The 21,242-nt window shown below is 37.2% G+C and overlaps 3 protein-coding genes across 7 annotated transcripts in view; 2 read left to right on the top strand and 1 right to left on the bottom strand.

Moving 5' to 3' along the window:
* The window catches only part of kcnq1.1 (potassium voltage-gated channel, KQT-like subfamily, member 1.1), a 32,705-nt gene extending 16,182 nt beyond the window's left edge, over nucleotides 1-16,523 (top strand). The window contains exons 6-18 of one of the 5 annotated variants that reach the window (XM_067495647.1): nucleotides 1,757-1,897; nucleotides 4,619-4,729; nucleotides 5,063-5,158; nucleotides 5,352-5,468; nucleotides 6,442-6,580; nucleotides 9,237-9,263; nucleotides 9,734-9,790; nucleotides 10,937-11,066; nucleotides 13,394-13,469; nucleotides 13,828-13,922; nucleotides 14,087-14,133; nucleotides 14,238-14,299; nucleotides 14,920-16,523. In XM_067495647.1, coding sequence (XP_067351748.1) covers nucleotides 1,757-1,897; nucleotides 4,619-4,729; nucleotides 5,063-5,158; nucleotides 5,352-5,468; nucleotides 6,442-6,580; nucleotides 9,237-9,263; nucleotides 9,734-9,790; nucleotides 10,937-11,066; nucleotides 13,394-13,469; nucleotides 13,828-13,922; nucleotides 14,087-14,133; nucleotides 14,238-14,299; nucleotides 14,920-15,183 — 1,362 coding nt within the window. In that variant the 3' untranslated portion in view covers nucleotides 15,184-16,523. Of the gene's footprint in view, nucleotides 1-1,756; nucleotides 1,898-4,618; nucleotides 4,730-5,062; nucleotides 5,159-5,282; nucleotides 5,469-6,441; nucleotides 6,581-9,236; nucleotides 9,264-9,733; nucleotides 9,791-10,936; nucleotides 11,067-13,393; nucleotides 13,470-13,827; nucleotides 13,923-14,086; nucleotides 14,134-14,237; nucleotides 14,300-14,919 lie in introns of all 5 variants that reach the window. The other 4 variants (XM_067495645.1, XM_067495649.1, XM_067495648.1 and 1 more) reach the window with 4 other exon arrangements.
* A 1,247-nt stretch (nucleotides 16,524-17,770) lies between these two features.
* Nucleotides 17,771-20,672, bottom strand: cdkn1ca (cyclin dependent kinase inhibitor 1Ca). The gene is made up of 3 exons (XM_067495644.1): nucleotides 20,601-20,672; nucleotides 18,351-18,921; nucleotides 17,771-18,233 (listed from the first exon to the last, which is right to left on the bottom strand). Exons 2-3 carry the CDS (start codon nucleotides 18,766-18,768, stop codon nucleotides 18,124-18,126), a joined length of 528 nt encoding a protein of 175 aa, XP_067351745.1. The 5' UTR covers nucleotides 18,769-18,921; nucleotides 20,601-20,672; the 3' UTR covers nucleotides 17,771-18,123.
* Nucleotides 20,120-21,242, top strand: part of trpm5 (transient receptor potential cation channel, subfamily M, member 5) — an 18,516-nt gene continuing 17,393 nt past the window's right edge. Inside the window, exon 1 of the mRNA XM_067495640.1 lies at nucleotides 20,120-20,273. Within this exon, the coding sequence (XP_067351741.1) occupies nucleotides 20,247-20,273 (27 nt within the window). The 5' untranslated portion in view covers nucleotides 20,120-20,246. The remainder of the gene's footprint in view (nucleotides 20,274-21,242) is intronic.

The following is a 21,242-nucleotide window of genomic DNA, read 5'->3' as shown; positions in this document are numbered from 1 at the left end:
AATCCAGACCTAAAACAATTTATGTTGAGCAGGCTGTGGGACATGCAGTAAGTGTGTATTTTGCACACTGACACTGACAGAAAATATTTTTGTATGTTTTACAAAGGGATTTAAAGAGGTCCATGTCCTGGTGACAGGTTATAGAGCATTTGCATTTAGTGCACTGCCAATCATCTGAAATGAACTTCCTGCTGACCCAATTTCCTCAGGAAGTTCATTTCAGATGATTGGCAGTGCACTAGATACAAATGCTCTATAACCTGTAGTTTCAAGCTCCACCCCAGGGACAGATAAAAGGGCTCATTTGGGCCTAAGAGGTCAGATTAATAACATGGGGAGAGGCCATAAAGGGCTTTAAAAGTCCACACTAAGGTTTTAAAATCAATTCTGAAACATACTAAGAGCCAGTCCAAGGAGGCTAAAACAGGTGGGATGTGTTCATCTCTCCTAGTTGTAGCATTTAGCTGACATAGTGCTGTTTTACATGGATCTGACCTAGTAAAGGTGAGTGGTTACCAGATGTTGTGCATGCTGAAGCATAGATAGCAAGTTCTAACACTCCAAATTAAGCACATATATCTTAAACAATATCGAAGTAATTTTTTGTCTTCTGTTACCCCGTTTCCTGCTAAGCTTTGCCTTGATGTTTTCTTTTCAATATTTTTTTTAGCTGCAGTGTCTCTTCACACAATAATGCTATCACACATTTATCTTTTCTCCCTGTGGCATTATACACGGCTCCAAATAGTCACTCAGTTTGTCTGACCAAGCTTTGCTTGTCACCATTGTTGCACGCTCGTCTTGTGACAGCGTAACATATTTTGACCGTCCTCTTTTGTCATCAGAGAAACACGTGGACATTTCATCGTATTGTTTAAAGAGGTCATATTATGCTTTTCCTGATCTGGTGCAATATTCAGCAAGCCAAGGTTTCAGTCTGCATTACTGGCTTGGGTGTGATCAGTTTTTTGCTACACACTCAACAGTACAACATATTGCCATTGTGGAAGTACATTAAAGGACCTCCCTTTTGGGTTTCCCCCCCCTTCTAACTACACCAACAGGAAAACTTGTACAGGTTGGCCAAACAGAACACAGTGGGCTTGGTGGGAGGGGGAGCTTAAAGACACAGGAGCTAAAACAAGCCATTTAACTCACTAGACCAGATGAGCTGTAGTAAAAAGAGCCATAAATAAGCAATTTATTTGTAATAAAAATCATACAACCTTATTTTAATGTAGCCCCGGAATAAAATATGTGTTGGTTTCATCTTTGTTGACCTCTCACAACAGTTGTTCCAGGCCCATGTGTTTTATACTAATGTTGCCACAATTGTTGTTTGTAGCTTGGTAAAGATTATGTTAATAAATATTTTTATTAAAAATATTATAAATTCCCCTAATTTATTCCATTTCTTTCCAGTTTCTTCATACTGAATTATTCATGATAAACTCTGAATCAACTATACTCCCTCCTAAATACATATATGCATCATTACTTATTTGTAACCAGTGTTGTTTGTGTTGTCAAAGCTTGATATATCCCGCTCCTGCTTAAACTGGGGATCCATCTCATACTCAAAAAGATTTAATGAATCACAGCACATTTACATTTACAGCACAGTTTTTACATACATATGCTACATTATTGGCAGACAGAGCCATACAAGACTAGCCAATAACATTGTGGCAATAAAATAATGATCCATTTGTTGCTTATTGAATTTGAATATGTCATGCTTTTGTTTGTATTTCAGGAGCTGATCACTACCTTATACATTGGCTTTCTGAGCCTGATCTTCTCCTCGTACTTTGTCTACCTGGCAGAGAAAGATGCAGTTGACAGCAGCGGCTCCACCGAGTTTGGAAACTATGCTGATGCCCTGTGGTGGGGAGTGGTAAGAAAAAGTGTGGTTGTTTTGTTAATCACTGCTCCAATGCATTGAAATTAGACCTCTTAGAGCCACTATTTTACTGACACATGAAGGATATTATAAGGTCTGATTGGTTGAATTGAAATTAATTAGAATACATTCATTTATCTTAAAAAGTGTTTGACATTTGAGATCAGTAGATTTATTCTATTCCAACTGTGTGTGTGGTGAACATAAAGGAGGGTGGGAGGATGAGGAACCATGGGACAGTTTATTTTATCTTAGCTTAAAGCAGGGGTCAGAGCAGCTAGCCTGGCTCCATCCAAAGATTAAAAAACAAATTCTGCCCATCGGCACCTCTAATGCTCACTAATTGGGCCTTTATGTCTTGTTTGTTTGTCATTAAAAAAATGTAGTGTAAAACAACAAATTGCGGTTTCAGGGAGGGTTACTGTGGCTGACTATTTCCTCATTTACCTCACTGAGATTAAATATTTATTTTTCAAGAGTGTACCGGACAATAGAGGCCGCCAATGTGATGAGTACAGAAAACAAACAGTTACACATCACAGTATTATAATAAATATACCGCTGTGGTTCAGTGTAAATATGCCTGTTCGTATTGTCACTAAAAGACTTTAGATTTGTTAAAACAAGCCTGCTGTCAAGATGAAAATAAATAATATAAACACTAAAGAGCAGTCTAAACAACAACTCAGTGAGACAAACCCATTAGTTTCTAAAATACCCAAAGCATCAACAACCATTTTAAAAGACTGGCACATTGTGCCGCAGTGTTGTTTATATATGCAGTTTTATATTAAACCGCTGATGGTTCCAGACAGAAAGTGGAATATAGATGTGCTTGGTGAAGCACCCTTTAGTATTCTTATAACTTCATACCTAACAGACAGATTTATTATCTCTTACTTTTAAAATAAAGGGAATTAAATAATGTCCCTAAATGTCAAACTCCCCCCTTTCAAACTATTCAACTGGTAATTAAGCCACCTTTATCCATTAAATAGATTTTATTATTTTAAATAATTGTTATTAATAGCAGATTATTGTTATATGAAATTATGATTTTATTACTTGAAATAATCAGACTCTACAGACTTTATCAATACTGTTAGTATTGCCATTGGTTGTTGGCTGAATTGATTGCTATAGCAGATTTTCCATCTTGCCAAAAGGAGTTTTTTCCACAGTAACCAGTGATTTGTAAACAGTATTTTGGGAAATTAAAGGTCAAAATAAAGCCTGTGTTTCATCTGTACTACTCCTCTTCCAGTAGGAGTTGTGTCAGATCCCCTGGGCAGATCCAGTTGCTAATACAAGTAACAAAACAAGCAGTTGAGAGGATACAGGATGGAAATATTTGGTATTATGTATTACTGTGTAACGATAAGTGACTATTCGCTCACGTCTTGGAGTCTTCAGGGACTTTGTCATTAAAATGTATACACAGTATGTCCAGTATACATGATGGCATAGCAAACAAAATGTACACACTATATACTGTGAGTACACACTCACACCCTGTATTAGGAACCTTTACTCCTGGTGCATTAAGATGTTACTGAGATTGAGAGTGGTGAAAAGGTTAGAGTTACTGTAGGAGGGTCAGGGGAACATACAGCAGAGTGAACTGTAGGCCTCAAGTATCACAGGAAAGACTCGAAGTCAGGCAAGTTCAAAGTAAAGTCAAAAATCTATTGGAACAACTTACAGTGCAGTGCACAAATATGTGCTCTGAGAAATGAGTGAGAAGTGAGGAACAAATGAGGAGCGATCTGATAATTAATGTATCGTTAATGAATTGAGAGGTACAAAATAGATAATGAGTTAATAGAGATGAGTCTGAGAGCTGCTATATAATGAATGTATTACATTATTCATAAGTATCTGTGAAACACAGTAATCAGTACTTTCCTGATTAACATTAAGTGGCTCATGATGTTTTGTTTTTTTTATGTGATTGGATCAATTGTCACTCCATTTGATAGTTATAAACTTACATATACAATACATATGCATGTATGTGATTGGTAAAGTTTTTGTGAACTACTGTCTCTGGTTAATTGTGCATTCCCAGTATCTACTTCAGAAATAAGACCACGTGAGTGTGTCATTTTACTGAGCGGCACAAATGACTGGCTGAGGAACAATTGTGAAGAAATGTCTGTAATTATTACTTAGTGATTAATGAAGTGTCTTCCTGGTAACCCATCACTATTATCTACTATTGAGTCCTTGATTCAGCTTTGAATTCTTTTTATTTTAGAGCCACGCTAGAGACGACACTAACTTCCCCAGCCTCTCATCTTGTGACAAATTTTGAATTGGATTATGACTTAATACAGTCCCTAGAAAATAAAAATTTCTGTCATCCTCACGTGCAAACACAGTTTAAACATAGTTTATTTTACCTGCCCGCGTTTACATGTCCGTGTATAAGAAGTTATGGATATCATCTCATTTAATTTGTGACACGTGTTGGAGCAAATCTAGCAGCAGTGTTGCTGTTTACTGAATACACAGAGGAACATAGTGTGTTTACTTTAGCACAGAGCTGCTGCTTTAGTCCAAAGTTATCTCAGTTGCACTTGAGCCATTTATCAAAAGCTTTGTACTTAGCATGAGCCAAGCCTGCATGTGATTGCCCCACTGTACTGTAAAATGTCTAAATCTACAGGGTGGCGTACAAATGAAACTGTTTTAATCCCCATGTTTCTTCCAAAGGTGACAGTGACAACCATTGGTTATGGAGACAAAGTGCCACAAACCTGGATTGGAAAGACCATTGCATCCTGTTTCTCAGTGTTTGCCATTTCCTTCTTCGCCCTGCCTGCAGTAAGATGGCAGAGAAATTGCTGAACCACTGTATTTTTTAAGCACTTTTTAATTTCAGTGAGGAGAAAATTGGAAAAGCAACAATCTTCTCAGATTAACAAAACTGTAACTAACAAACAACTGACATTCACTTGAAAGAGTTTTTTAAATTCAAACATTTAAATCTATTAATTTTGTTAGTAAACAACGATTAATAGAATTACATGGCATTAAGCAGCACACACTTTCTCCAACTTTAGGTTCATTTCTGCCTTTTGAATCCTGCTGCAGCCTGTAAATGCGTTGTTAAAACTGAATTAATGAGCAGTGACTGTGGCATGCTGTTATTCACAGGGAATCTTAGGCTCAGGCTTTGCCCTGAAAGTGCAGCAGAAGCAAAGACAGAAACACTTCAACAGACAAATACCTGCAGCTGCCTGTCTCATTCAGGTATTTGACCAAATAAATATCGAAACATACCAACGGTAAAGCCGGGAGACTGAACTGTCTATGAGCCCCATCCTTATTATTGAGACCATCCTTTCATGTAACCCTTACTCTCTTTCCTGTACAGTATGGCAGACATAGTGGCGTGACATTTTTCCTGTGCAACCAATATATAGCTATTTTCATGCCCCTCCAGACAGCATGGAGATGTTTTGCGGTGGAGAACTTTGATTCTGCCACATTCAAGATGTTTTTGAAAAGGAAGTCCAACATTCCTGCCTCCTCTCTGTCCTCCCCCAAGACCAAGAAATCGGTTAGTAATAATTTTATAAATTTCACTATAACTTCTTTTTATACTCAGTTTCCAGTTTTTTAGGTACTCAAAGGCAAAGCTAACTTGCAGTCTGAAGCAACAGCCCTGCAATACTGTAAATCCTACCTTCCGTAAGTTTACATTGTTAACATTGTTCTGCTCACAGAGAGGTGTTGATTGTGGTGGCGTGGAAATGAATCACCCCACAGTGAGAGTTGTGTCTAACATTTAGTCTATAAATATGGTGGACAAAATATCAACAGCTCTTTGAATAACATAGGTTGCATTTTTTATTTATTTTTTGCCAGAAGTAAGTGATTAAGTGGTTAATGACTATAATTGTACCAAAGTCATTGTACAGTGGGCTCTGGGTAATGGTTAGTTTAGCTTAAATTCGTAAAAGCCATAAATCAAATATACCAATATACAATCAAAAGGACAAAACATCAAAAGGACAAAAACCCTGTCATTTCTTGTCTATTGTCAGAATGACTCAAGGTACAATAATCTGTATTAAATGCATTAAATTTGTTACCAAGGCAACAGCCACCAGCGGTATAATATTGATCCTGCCTATTCAGTGTAAATGCTACTTGAGTATAAGAGCATGCTAATAATCTTGTTTATGTGTTGAAAGGTTTCCCACCAAACTCCTAGTAAAGTTGTGAAATGTCACAGCAGTAAGATCAATAACGTAAAACATGATATAAAACATTGCTTCTGCATTTATACCATAAATCAAATCACTTGCCTACAGTACGTTTTTATCATCAACAAAAATACAAAACTACATTACTGGAATACTCATATATTGGAATATTTCCTGTATTGGCTAGTCAGCTAGTCAGCTTCTTAACATTGTTCCAATGCAGACATATTTAGCTGTGTTACTTGGTTTTGCTGTGATATCAACAATTTATGTTCCTGCACAGAAACACTTTGCTGACCTGACATGTGTGTATTTTTTGGGCAGGTAAAGATGAGAAGGAAGGTGAAGAACACTGACAAAGACAATGGTCCAACTTCTCCAGCAATTCCCAGCATCACCTTTGACTCTGCATTTGATAGTGGGAGGGAGCTGAGCTCTGATGTTTACAGCACCGTGGGCACAGGTACTAAAACCTAAAGAGTCTGTTCTAGTGTAGAAGTTAATGTGATTCTGAGGTCAATAAAATCATAAAAAACTGAATAAGCGCTCACACTGTCATTCAACAGGCACAAAAATATAGAAAAGAAACAATTTAGCACATATTCACTGGTCATACAGTAGAAAACATCTGTTAGTTTGTAGCCACAGGAGGCCAAAGGCCAAAATTCAAACATAAAAGATGGATGAGCACACGGCCAAAATAAAATGTGAGCCAGTCCTGAAGAGTGAACTTCAACAGTGCATTGCTGAACTTATAACATACAGTAAGTAGTACAGAATTACTAAAAAAGAACTGCATTTTGCACAGGGTGTCACTGTGACTACTAAACATTACGATTTTATGATAAGTTATGGAGAGAGCCAAAATAAATCATAACAATTCAGACTTTGTTTATTTTCATCCGACCTGTCTTTCAGTCTGTCCATCAAACTGTTTTATAGATGGATACAGTGCATGCAGAAAGTAGTCACAGCACTTACGTTTTTCCACATTTTGTTATGTTACAGCCTTATTGCATAATAGATTAAAATCATTATTTTCCTTAAAATTATACAAACACTACCCTATAATGACAACGTGAAAGAAGTTTAAGAATAATTTCTGCAGCATTGAAGGTCCCAATGAGCACAGTGACCCCCATCACCATCTGTAAATGGAAGACATTTGCAACCACCAGGACTCCTCCTAGAGTGGGCCGGCCGGCTAGACTGAGCAATCAAGAGAGAAGGGCCTTAGTCAGGGGGATGTCCAAGAACCCGATGGCCCCTCTGAAAGAGCTCCAGCATTTCTCTGTGGAGAGAGGAGAACCTTCCAGAAGAACAACCATCTCTGCAAATGGCTGTGCACCACATCCAACTAGATGGAGCTTGAGAGGTATTGCAAAGAAGAATGGGAGAAACTACAAAGTACCCAAAAATAGGTGTGCCAAGCTTGTAGCATCATGCTTCAGGCTGTATTTGGTGCTAAGTATTAAGCAAAAGCGGTGAATACTTATGTATATGTGATTTGTTTCTTTTTTATTTTTAATAAATTTGCAAAGATTACAAACTTCTTTCATGTTGTCATTATGGGGTATTGTTGGTAGAATTGTAGAATAAATTTGATCCATTTCGGAAAAAGTTAAGTGCTGTGAATACTTTTATGATGCCCTGTAGATAGATACAGTATGTATAGTGTCCTTGGAATAAAAGTGACAGTGTTTTAATAAAGCTCAAAAAAAAAAAAGACAAATAACTATTTCCACAGCATCTTTGAAATGGCCTCAGTTGTTGATCTAATCATTTTATTTTCCAAATGTATTAATTTTTCCCTCACTGTTTGCCTTAATGTTTCATTCTCATTAGTATTTCACATTAATTTGTAAACCCTGCCATTTGAAAAGATCTATATCAACAAAATAAATCATCATCACCACTATTATCAGTGCAGCTTGAAGGGCATTAATGGATCCTCTGTTCAAAGCAGATGAACTAAATGAGATACTGGAGTGGATAGTCTGCTTACTTTCAAAAGGAGACAAATGTGAATGCTTTTATCTTGGCCATAGTATGTAAACATGTAACTGGATCATTCTCTTTGTTGTGCTTTGTTATATAACCTTTCCCTTTCACACCAGCTGGTAACTGGAAAAAACTGCCCGGATGCGTGACTGCTCTGTTCAAACGGCTTTACTTGTCCCTGGTTCTCAGTACAGCAGAATTAATTTGTTGTACGCATGTGTGCTGTCCATTGAAGATCAGTGTCTTTGATTTGAAGATACAGAGATACTACAGGTTGTACTACACATTGAACATCTACATCATGCTGCTTTTAACTATGAATCATTTCACTAAATTACCACATTGCCATCTGGTGTGTGATTGGATTGACTGGCTCTGAACATCAACTGCGGCTCAAGTGATCAGCTGCTTACACAGTTACCAGATAACATTATTGAATGGATTTTCAGAGAACATACCCTCATTCAAAATTCAATCATTCAATTATTTTTCTGTTGGATATTTGAAATTAGGAATTTATTAGTAATAGATACAGTCATAAATAAAGAATCACATGATGCCAAAGTCTAACACAACTCTCCTGAAGTGCATCTTCCTTCATGAAGGTGATAATGTTTGTTTTTTTTTAAACAAATTTAAAGCAGAGTTGGTAAAATACGAAATCAATACTCAAGTAAAAGTGCAAGTATTTGCCTTAAGAAATACTACACAAAAGTACAAGTACCACTTTCTGCACAAATGTAGATGCTTTAACTAGGGCCGCTAGCATCTTTGATATAATCAAAATAATAGAAACGCCTGTGAATGTACCTTAACCCAGATTAACAGCACCACAAACTACATATTTCAAAATGATAATACAGGTAAATCAGGATATTGAAAATGATTCTTTTTAAATTGTTCAGTAAATACATCATCCATCACTTCTTTTCAGCTTCGTTGTCAGCAATGTGTCCTACTATTGCTGATTTTGACAAACTTCTTTCCTAATTTCCTGTCATGTCTGTTACTGCTTATGAGTTCCTGTTTGTGCTGCTTATCTCAGTAAACTTAACTGCTGATGACCTTGCTTGTGTCTTTTTTCCTCTCTCGTTGTTTTGTCCCTGTCCTTGGGTTAGAGGGATCCCTCACTTTGGGAGGATGTGGTGAGCTGCTGTTAGTGTCTATGTTCTGCACATGTCCTCGGTACAACCACTGTCTAATTTAACAGCCTGTTGTACAGTAACGTCTTATCATCTCAGTTACTATAACAGCATGATTTTTAGTCAGTACCTCCAGGATTTTACAAGTGGTTTTTGCTTTGGCATAAAATGCTTGATTTCACGACAGCGTTTGAAAAAAATTAGATATTCCAGTGTTTTTATGATGTTTGCGCAGAATCCTTTGGGGTTTGGTTAAATTTACTGTGGCAACCGCAGCATTGTAAATCCTGGAGGGACAGTTTAATAAAGGCCTAGTGAGGGTATAATATGTTACTTGGTATTTTTATTATATTACTTGTGCCTGATAATAACATTTGCATTTTAAGCACCACAGTTTTTAACTATTATGATTGTTGTTGTCATTGTTACCCTGTGGCAAATACAGATCGCGTTTGTGTTGTCTTTATGTGCAGACTGCCAGCAGTCCTGGACATCTTTGTCTTCACTTCAGTTCAGCTCACCATCTCCAGGTAATGAATGAGGGACAGGATGCTGATTTGCCTTTTCATAAGAACAGTTGATGTTGAAGCTCTTCTCTACATGAGCTCTCTTCTGTTATCTGTGATCTGTTCGTGTTAACAGCATGGGTCTTACGTGTTGGAGCATGTTCTTACGCATCAAAATAAAGCACAAGGACAGCTGTATCAGTAAATGGTGGAGTTCAAAAACACAACATTTACTGATTTAGTGAAAATAGTTAAAAGGTTTTCACCAAGTTTTCTGCAACATCTCTCCTGTCTTTGCTCTAGACGTCTCACCACTAGAGATGGTGACAAACATGCACAAAGTTGTGTATTTCAGATTATGATAAAAACTGGAAATAACTTTCTTCTCTGTCTCTCCATTTTTTTAATCAAATACAGCTCTTGTTTTTAAGACCTGGCCAAGCCCTTCATTTCAAACCAATTTCAAACCAAACTTTTATGTTTTTGTTTTTCTTTCCATATAGTGAATGCGATATGCTTTGCACACAATGTGCTTTCTCACAAGTACAAAGTAATATATTTGAGACTTGCTGTGTTACACATCAGACCTCAAATAAAATCCTAACAGGACATGGCAGCAGAAAACAAATACATCCAATAAGACTTTCCTCTTGATTGTGTGGTCTGTGGCAAAACAAAAAGCAACTGTAGGCATGTGACTTTTTATGAACCATCTGTCTTACTGTTTGTCCAAATTAAGCTCCGTTCACCTTTTCTCACTACTGGCCCGATACCCATGGCTTTAAACTCAAATCTTGTTTCCCATCTGAAAATGACAGCTCTTCTCACTGAGCTATGTACAGATTGCACAAGGTCACAATGTTCCCACACTGACAAGGCTTTCCGCAGATCATTAGGGATTTTGAGAAGCTGCTTTTTTTTTTCTTTTTCTTAGTCCATTTATTACAACTGTGACTTTAAGCTTAGCAACTAAATGCAGTGAGCAGACTTATTTCATTCTCTCTCTCAGTTTAGTATTGTAGGGCACTGGTCCAGCAAGAGATCAAACGTGAGCAATTAAATAAGTTCAAAGCTACATACAATAAGCTGACTGGGAAGAGAAGCAGCAAGACTGAATCAGCACATATATTTTATCCATACATATGTGTGTGTTTGTGTGTGAATGTGCAGTTAAAAGGAGCCCTGGCCTTTTAGATGTCAACTCTCCTGGCCCCCTTCAGAGGAACTGCAGCTTTGCAGATGAGCTGGAGCTGGAGTCAGAGCGAGACAGTGAACTGGCTCCGGCCACTTCAATGTCACAGTGAGTTCATCACCACTGTGTTGTTACATTGATACAGTGATTCTTAGCATGTATTTTTTGCTATTTGTTATTAACCTTTTTAATATGCCAGTCCCCAGAGTTTCTGTGTAATAATTCTGTCTCAGGGAAAGCAATTGTGGTTACTGGGACAATTGCACAGCAAGAGACTGAGACTGATAAGAGGAAATGAGTGTTAAGTAAGTGCAGTGTAACGTAAATGTACAGTAAGTGAAACAAATGGAGCGACAGTTTCGACCCATGGGACTTCCTTTCTGAGCGGTGAGGTAATGATGCAGAGTGGGAATTGCATGCAGCAGCGTTGTTGGCAAAGATCACTGTGTGCTCTGCTGACTCCAAAATACATAACCAGCTGTTTGTCACATCAAATCCCATGCTAAATTGAGCCATCATAAGACACTATTGCTTGAGAAACTGCTGAATTTGAAACACATGAAAAGTGAGAGTTTTAGCAAAATGCCTCACTTTTGTTGCAAAAAAACAAAATTGACACTTTTAGAAACAGAAGTCATTGTCTACCATGCAGAGCAAAAGGAGTTATGATTTCTGCAGTTAGGAAGGCAGGAGATAAAAATTCACAGCTTTGTTGACACATTTTTTTCTTTCTCAGATTATATTGGTTTAGTAATAAACTACTTCATAAAATGTCTGGGCCATAAGCATGAAAGCATTAGTTCTTGCATTTATGCACTGAGGGGGCGACAAACTAAGGAAAATAAGAATATTTACACTAAACTAAACTAAATCATCTCTATTTATGAACAGTTTGTGTACCTTCGGAGTGAAAGGTATCCCTCACTTTGTCGCTCTTTCCAGCTTGATTTCAAATCAACAGCTCTTTATTGCAATTCTTCTGAAGTGTCGTAATGCAGCTCTTAAATCTGGTTTCTCTGACTGGACTGCAGGTTTGCTAACTCCTGACTCCGATTAGCTTTAGCTGATAATTCACATACTTTGGCAACTAATAATTTGAAAGTTTCATCCACGTATAACAAAAGGATAATCACTGAAAATTGTTGTGTTTTTATTTATTTTTTTGTTATTGTAACTTAGATAAAGATCTGTACATATTTCATAACAAATGTGTTACATGCATATACATACATGCAGATAGTTTTGAAGGAATCACAGCTGTCTGGTGCATTTGTATTAAACATTTTTAATCTTTCCTTAACAAGGGATGCATTTAAGTTCTGATCCCTCTAAAGTTATTTTGTTTGATTATATTACTGCTATCATAAGGTTTTAAATTTAGTAAATAGCATTTAATTGATCATGTCATGGTATGACACACAATAAATGAGACAATAAGTTGTTGTTCATCATGATGAAATCATGATGTTTGCATCATCTGTTGTTATGTGCAACACATCCAGTATATGCATCGTTTTCCTTTATATTTTAATTAGTTACAGTATTTATTTGGTCATTTGTGTGTGAGACAATCATATAATAATTCACTAACAATGACTCTTAGAGAATCAAAAACTGAACTGCTATCTTTTTCTTTAATATGAGGTGTAAATTCATTAGCCAAGACTCAAGGAAGTTGTTTTTACACTTTTTTTTAGGGTTCACTTTCAGGGGAATTTAGTGTCAGTTGTAGAGAAATTACGTCACATTATCACCAATGTGCTTTTACTATAGAAAATAGATTTCTATAAAATGTCACACAGCACACAGATTACATATGATATAATGTTAATTTGTGTTATGAAAGCTGTATTTGAAAATCCTCCCATTGCATTGACTGTGAAAAGTCCACAATGAGACAAAAAAAAGGACCTTGTTTCTCTGCACCTTTTCCTCTAACTGGATCTGACAAAGAGCTTGCTGCTTTCTCCATCACATACTAATTCACCGCTTTCCTGAGTAACAGTGTGTAATAGATCCTTAATAATTCCCACAAGACAACAGAGGCTAAATGCACTACATTCCCTCTGGGATTGTTATTGATGTTTGTTATAGAGACACTCTATTTCACCAACCAAGTTAAGCAAAAGGCTTTTTATGCAGAGTGCACAGTAATAATGAAATCCAAAGTAAAGAGTACGAATGCCTTTTATTTATTTATTTTGTACTGTGACAGCTTTTTAATACAAGACAAATAAAGTAGGTTTAAAATCTAAATCAAACGCATGTTTTCAAAAGTTTAACCTAGATGTTACGGTTGTTCATGGTCACTTCATTCACATGTTTTAATTGTGTGTTTCTAAAAAGCATGGAATTTTTGCCATGCATTTCATTTACTCAGAAATTCTGAATTTCAAAGTCACATGAACATACATTTATATGACATTCTTGCACAGATTGACAGAGTCACATCGTAGAGCCATCCGGGTGGTGCAGAGAATGCGTTATTTTGTGGCTAAGAGAAATTTTCAAGTAAGTATGAGACAGTTTCCGCTTCTATTTATAAACATAAATAAAAAAAATGTATTTATGTTTATAATGTGTTTATTTCTAAATGGTTTATTTCCAAGTATAATTTGTCATTCCTTATTTTATTTTGTTGTTTCTTATAATATTACATTTATTACATTTAGCTTTTATTTGCTATCACAAACATCACAAATGGATTTTAATAGTTTTTATTGTTCCTATTTGCTTATTGTCCTGTTTATCAGCTTCTTGGTCATCCGCGAAGCTCTTTCAGTCAAAATAACCTATTTGAAAGGAAATAATAACATATAAGTTTGTGGTGAAAACATCATTCTGTTCTGATAATTTGTTTCTCTTGTAGCAAGCTCGTAAGCCCTATGATGTAAGAGATGTCATTGAACAATACTCGCAGGGTCACCTCAACCTCATGGTGCGAATTAAAGAGCTGCAGAGGAGGTAAACTGCTCAACTGATGTGCTTCACACAGCTCATGAGTAATCAATGGACAAATGATACAGGATGATGGCAAAAAAAGAAATGTTGAAAGGAAGAGACTGGTAGGATTAGGAGAGAAAGTACATAGAGTATGTAAACGTATATTCTTGCATTGTTTCTCTCAGACTGGATCAGTCTTTGGGGAAGATAACTTTGTTCCAGGCGGGCTCAGGTAATGAATCGCTCCACTGAGCTCTCAAAATATTACAGAAACAAATCACAGTCCTAATGCTCCTGCCTTGTTATTTACTTGACTTTTTGTTTCTCCTTCTGAAGAGCGAGCCAAAGACAAAGGCAATAATTCTATTGGATCCAGACTCAACAGAATGGAGGACAAGGTGGGATTTGTACAATTTCAGTGGGAAACTAGAGCAATATCCCCATACCATTTATGTTTTCGAATCATTACTTTCATTTGTGTAGAAGTCACAGCCAAACATGACTGTCTGAATGCCCTTTCCCTCAAGTTTGACTTATCAAAACAAAATGGGAAGTTGGGAAAAAGATTTGAATAATGAAACAAATGATTAATTGGCTTCATCTAGTGTAATGTAATAAAACATCTCTGCAAATGTGTCCCTGGTTTTGTTCAGTGCAACAAGAAATATCTTGTTATGATGTACCTAAAGACAAAAAACCGTCACAATCACTTTAAACTCTCTTTACAGTTCTGTCTTGCATTCATCTACTGATTATCTAAGTTAATTTAATGTTGTGAATGACAAAATTATTATTGTATGTGTGACAAAATTTGTTTACAGAATTGTTAAAGTTTTACTTTTGGTTGGTTGATTAAACCAACAATACACCAAAACTACAAAATAATTTGGCACAAGACAAACATCAATAATGAGATGCTTTGTGTCACACGTGGTAACTGAATCAAAAGCATCATCACTGATAAATCCAGTAATGTGTCTCAGTGCTGAAATTTATCTGATCTATTCACCGTTTGTAGATAACACGCATGGAGCAAACTCTGAATCGCATCGCAGAGTCTCTTATTGTTTTGACGGACCAGGGAGATGGTGGGGGCGAAAGTGGAGGTAGACTGCGACCGCAGCTTGGACGCACCAGTAATGTCCTCCCCAGCCAAGACAGCCTGCCAAGCTACGACCAGCTGTCGTCATCCCCTTCTTCCTTCTCCTCTAATGCTGCCGGCGCTGCGCTGCAACCCAACTTTCCCCTCTGCATCACTGCCAGTCAGGATGAGAACTGCTGAAACCTGAAACCAAATCCATCCATAAACCCAGCATTGAATGTTGGCATCATGATATTTATGTGAAACATCTCTGGGGCATATGTGAAATAGATACCACATCATAAACATCACTAATGATATTTCATTTGCCATTTTTGAGTATTATACTTGAAATACTGTACATCGCAAAGACACTGCCACTTCTGCAGCATCATGTACTGTGATTGAATTTTCTATATCTTTTTAATATACAAATTTAATTGCGTCTATTTTATGGGAGCAGCCTTAAATTTTAATATTTTAGTTAAAAAGTTTAATCAGATACTATTTTCACTGTTTTTGTCTATTTGCAAACATTAGACATTTTCTGCAGCAATAAAAGATTGTGGTAATTAAGTGTCTATGTAATGTGTCTTACAGAAACAAGCTAATTGTTTCATTTTCATAAAGCTTTTTACCAGGAATTGTGTTTTTACATTAAAAAAATAATGATTTTTCACTGCAGTCATCAATCAAATGGATGATTCACATTCAAATTTTAAGAGCTTGATTCAAGTTACTATTTTCTTTATTACTGTGTCCTCCTTGACTTATAGAAAAAGCAAATGGCATGTGCTTTTGACAAATGACCTTTGTTCAGCAGTTGGTGACCTTTTTCCTGCTGGCCATTATTGGGGTGTCCAGGAATTCCTGACCATCTGCCTCTGGTGTCCACAACAATGGACTCCACCCACGTTAAGTCTTCTAAGGGTTTGTGGTCTTTGTGCTGACCACAGAGTGGGTGAAGGGAAGGTGTTAAAACAGGGAAGTTTTAAAAGTTTCCCCCCTGGGTAATTACTGCTGTTGGGGTCATTTGTATAGGAAATCAGTGTAAAAGTCATAAACACTAATACAGTGAGTGCGAATACTGCTTTGGTTAAATAGTCATGTAAAAAAAGAATAATATTTTAATGTAATTCACTCTAATCCTCCCTTACATTTAACAATATTTTGGCTAATTTATCAAATTGATTAAACTAGTCTAAGTTTTGAGCTTTTCTAGGACTTTTCTCATTTAGCTTTTTCTAATTCAGACAATTTATGTGTGGCAAGAAGAAGTCCATCATGTGGACACATCCATAATAAGTGTACATCATCGGGTTCCATTTTAGTGAGGAGTACTTAAATATGAAGACACATTTGTTATATGATTTCTTCAGCATTACTGACATATTAAATGGCTCAATGACTGCTGTCTACTAATGTACTGAGCAGCATGTTTAAGGTGTTTGATTAACTTAGTGGATGAGGAAAGTGGAAACCCATGGGACTCTTTGGGCCCTGGAATATTGATTTTTTTTTTTTGTTCTGCTCGTTGTAATCTTGCCATAATAAACCATTTGGAACAGAATGTCAGATCATCTGTTTCTAATTAAAATATAACATTTAACATTGGATGTCCGTGCCATTGAGTCATTTAAAATTTTGAATGTGATGTTTCCTTGAAGCTTGTCTCCTTGTGATTGTGCAACACAAGCAAACATGAGCCAAAGTGGGAAGAAACATCAATGGGACTGCTTTGGGCACATGTCAGTGATAATAGCTGCTTTGACTATGAAAAGGGACAAAGTATAAAGAGAAAAGTTGAAGAAAGACCCAGGGGGCTGAGGATCTCCAAAGGCTGACTTGCAGGTGAAATAGATGGCACACTCTGCTTTGTGGCCTTTGTCATGCTCTCCGGCCAGATGGCCTCTTGAAATTCTTCAGAGCTGATACCCCAACAACACTGTGGGTGTGAAAGCCCTTCTGTGGATTTTGGCCTCACTAATGGGCCAATTTGGCAGTTACAGCTCATATTGACACATATAATAGGCATTTGGTCCACCTATATTGTCCTTGTTTCTGTAATTATAAAAAATGTCATAACGCATTCCAGAAAAAAATGCAATCGTTCTAAAACGTTAAAACAAACATTTCTGATTGCCAACCTTTTGCAACTTTAATTAATTTTCTGTTACTTCAGAGGAAAAGTAAACTGACTCATCTGTGGCTGCCACACAGCAGCATAAAACCACTGGGCTGTGCAGTATCTTTAGATACATGCAATGTGGTTCTGATGATTAACCTTTTCACTGCAACTGTAGTTAAAATTTTATTAAGAAAAAAATCAAAGACCTGTTAATAAATTAACAATGGGGCTGAGAACATATCTAATTTAGTGACACTGTAAATCTAATAAACTGTTCAATGCTAAACATTTCTTCAGGCAAATTGTCACAGTGCTAAGCAGTGTTTGTGTAATTCTTTACATTATTTTCAAATGTACTAAGTGTTTCTGCATCGTGAACTGTCTACTGTATCTGGTGGAGGCCCCGTTTTACATATTAACATGTAAGTTCTTTACTAGAAAAATTGCTGGGCACTGATTCAAGAGCTGCTGCAGTGTATTTCATCACGTTTTATTCAAAACAAGCAACTAAACTGAGATGCTATAAATACTTTTTGAAGAGGAAGGGAGGCAAATTTTGGATTATGCATTATTGTGTTTTATCTTAAGATGTTATTTCAAAAGTGAAGATTCTTCAAGCAGCCAGGAGAAATTATAATAATAAAGCAATCTGAAGTATGATTAGTCTCACAGATAACACAGTTTATTAATGTAGCAATAGTTGGCATTCACAAGCTTTTGGCCAGCACCTCAAAGACAGAATAGTGCTAAACAGGCAACCCAGTACAGTTTAGAAAGAGAGGAAATTTACAGAAACATGAAACGTGATCAAAATGATTAAATAATGCTAACATTTTGTGTGATTTCATCAGTAAATAAAATAAAAACAAATTAAAGTGTCCATAAATAGAATAAATAATACAAAACAGTAGAATTTCATCACAGACATGAAACTGAAAATAGGAAATAAAATCCATTTGGTGCAATTATCATCTATGCAGCAACACTGTATAAGTCAGTTTTTTGGACAGTGATTATCTTAATGATTTGCACAGGGCTGCTTCACAGGAACTTGTCTGAAATGGGTTTAGGATGCTCTTGCTCTCTGTCGTTGTCGTCGTCCTCCTCCTCTTTGCAAAGAAATCTGCCAACACAACGAAGAAGAAAGTGGACTCATTTCAAAATCTCTTCTACATGAACATAATAATCGTGCCCACACAAAGAACAGATTCACTGTGAATGTCTAGGACATGTCTCTCACCTGTGATTCGAGTGTTGTTTCCGGCCTTTGCTGTCGCCTTGGCGACCGTCCTCTTTCTGCGGACGGGCGTCACCTCAGCGGGACCCTTGTTTGAGATGTGGGAGCAATTCTCGTCATCGGTCCCTGAGCCTCCTTCACGGCCGCTCAGCCTGTCATCATCCTCCGTGTTTGAAGGACGGACTGCGTCCTTCAGCTGTGTGGACTCCCGATAGGAAGCAGCAGCGGAGGATGCGGGCACTTCCTCCCACTGAAACCTGCCGGGCAGCGGCATGTCAGTCTGGAAGTTGAAGTTCCAGCGGCTGCTGTCCTGCTCCGTGATCTCCTTTAACTTCAGCTTCAAATCCCGGCGCAGCTGGTCGTGATCCACCGGGCCAAACAGGCTCCTGCGAACCGACTCTCTGCGCCTGATGGGATCCATCCTTCTGGCAGTTTTGGTGTAGTTTAAAGGGAAGCTGTTGATGTGGTCTCCCTCTGGATAACTGTGGTCATCACAAAGCTGCAGGGCGACTTAAAGGCTGCAGGGATGCTTTGTTTGTACACAGTGAACTGAAGCTTCTGATTGGCTCTAGCTCTTTGAATAAGAGACATGGAGGGGGCGAATTTTATTCATTGTGAGACATAGACCCCTGAGAACATCCATAAACCTTCTGGTTATAATTTGGCATATTGTGACAATGTCCTATTATACATTCAAAAGCTCGATTTAAGAACATTTGTTTGAAAAACCTTCATTATCACTATGTATCTGTCTGTGAACTATAAGGTTTAGCTGCAGGTAACAGTGATTTGTTGCATTCTGCAGCCTTAAGGACAATTAAAGAATGGTTTACATTGAAAAGTAGCTCAAACCAGGATATAATAAATATTTTAACTCACATACACATGCATATCAAGACTACAGTAATTAAAAGTCATTGGTATATTCATTTCTTTGATTGTATTTTCCCCACAAAATATAAAGCCTCTGTGCTTGCGTATGCTTCAGAGACCCAAATGTATTTTCTTAATTATATTCTAATTTCAACTTAATTAAACAGATTCTATTGAACAGTAAGGCTCTGCTCTCACAGCATCTTGGCCTGACAGTAAAAGCACTCAGTCTTATTTACTGGCCCTTGAGCAGCTCCACTGTGAAGTTGGGGGTTATTGGACTTGGATGAGGCAACCTTAGGGGCTGCAATGAAGTATGGTCTGTTCACATTTCCCACATTTTTTCGTCAGTCCGGTGAGCCTTAAGCCCTCTTCTGTAAGCCATAGGCCACCATTGACTGGATATAAGTTCATGGATACCTTTCATACTGAGAAAAACAAGCCACAAGCCTAAAAAAACTCTGTTTTTCTGCCTGTTCTCTGTACTATAATGATGGCTGAGAAAATGCAGGAAGCATGTACACGAACACACTTACACCACCATTGTATATTGCACAGTGCTAATGTGAAATTAATTGGACAACCTCTTTGATATATGTTACATATTTGTCTTCGACTAAGTAGAGCAAAGCTACTACACTGACTGATGAATGCTGAAATGAACAGGAAAACTGCACTCTTCTTCTGAGTCTTTTTTCTCTTCTGCTTTGATACAATTTAGACTTGGTATAATTCTTTATATGTCCATGAATGTGCTAGAATTTACTGAAAATAAACACAATTATGTCCATTTTAACAGTTTAAAGTATTTGAAATACAAGTTTTTTGTTGGTCTACATGAGAGCAATGTGCACCTGCTGACCAATATGCAAACCCATGGAGTGCTGCAGTGTCCAGCATTGGCTGATGGGAGAGCCTCGCCTTTGCACCACACCCCGATGGCCTGTGTGGTTCACCTGATGGCTTTGAAATCAGCCCTTACAGTTGTGGTTCAGCAGGTGGAGGAGAGGAACATTCATTTCAGCCATGCAGCACACACAAGACACACCTCTGGTGAGTATATTTCTTTTTTTTCACAGATTTAAACAGGTCTTAATGGATGTTCTCAGATACGTTGGCATACACAGTGTAGATGATGACAAATGTTTTCGCAGAAGGGATAGTAGCACAATGTGAGCCCAATAGTTCTATAATTTATATATTGTGTAGTGAAATATATGTTTTCATATCTGGAGAATGTCATGTAATCATCTATTAAATATTTTGGTTTAAAGGGAAATAGGTTTGTACATGTGTAAGGGCTTATTGAGCCCTACAGATTCACCCATATACTGCAGCTGTACACAAATGACAACAAACAAATGAAATGAAAATAATTACCTTCTCTTCTTCTTGAGAAAAAAAACATTAATCATGCAAGACTTCAAGCCAGTGTTTATACATGTAAGGGCATTTGTGTCAGTGAAACACACAGCTGAGCATCCTTCCCTCTACCTTTGCATGCAAATCGTCTTGTTTGCATGCCCAGTAGTCTTTTCCCTCCTAGACACAGTGTAGTAGACACATAAAGGTTCCCACAACAAGCTGCTCATTTAGATTAAAACAGATGGCTAAACATCAATTGACTCTCAGTCTGTGCGTGAACCACTGTACCACAATTCTATTAAAACACTTAATTCACGGTGCACCTAGAGACAATTGTTGTTTTAGTGAGAGAAATATGCACTTGTGTGGTATTTTTGTTTTAATCATCTTTCACAAGCAGCTCAAGTGTCTATGCAAATAAGGCTGACCGATAAAAGTTTATGTATGCTCAGTAATGAATGAGTTTCCTTTCTGACCTCAGTGTCATTTATTTCTATGAAAATATTCGTGCTGAGATAAAACAGACACGGACTGTTTTCATTGTATTCACTGTATAAACAATAACCATACACAAGCAACTCATAAAATCAAAAGCATAGTCCAGACTGCTCATTAAAACTGATATACATCATTGCCATTTTATACCACATCAGGGTT

This window comes from Channa argus, chromosome 2 (genome assembly GCF_033026475.1).
Source record: "Channa argus isolate prfri chromosome 2, Channa argus male v1.0, whole genome shotgun sequence".
Lineage (NCBI taxonomy): Eukaryota > Metazoa > Chordata > Actinopteri > Anabantiformes > Channidae > Channa > Channa argus.
Note: the sequence above shows the minus strand (reverse complement) of the source record. Positions and strands in the feature narration are given on the sequence as shown.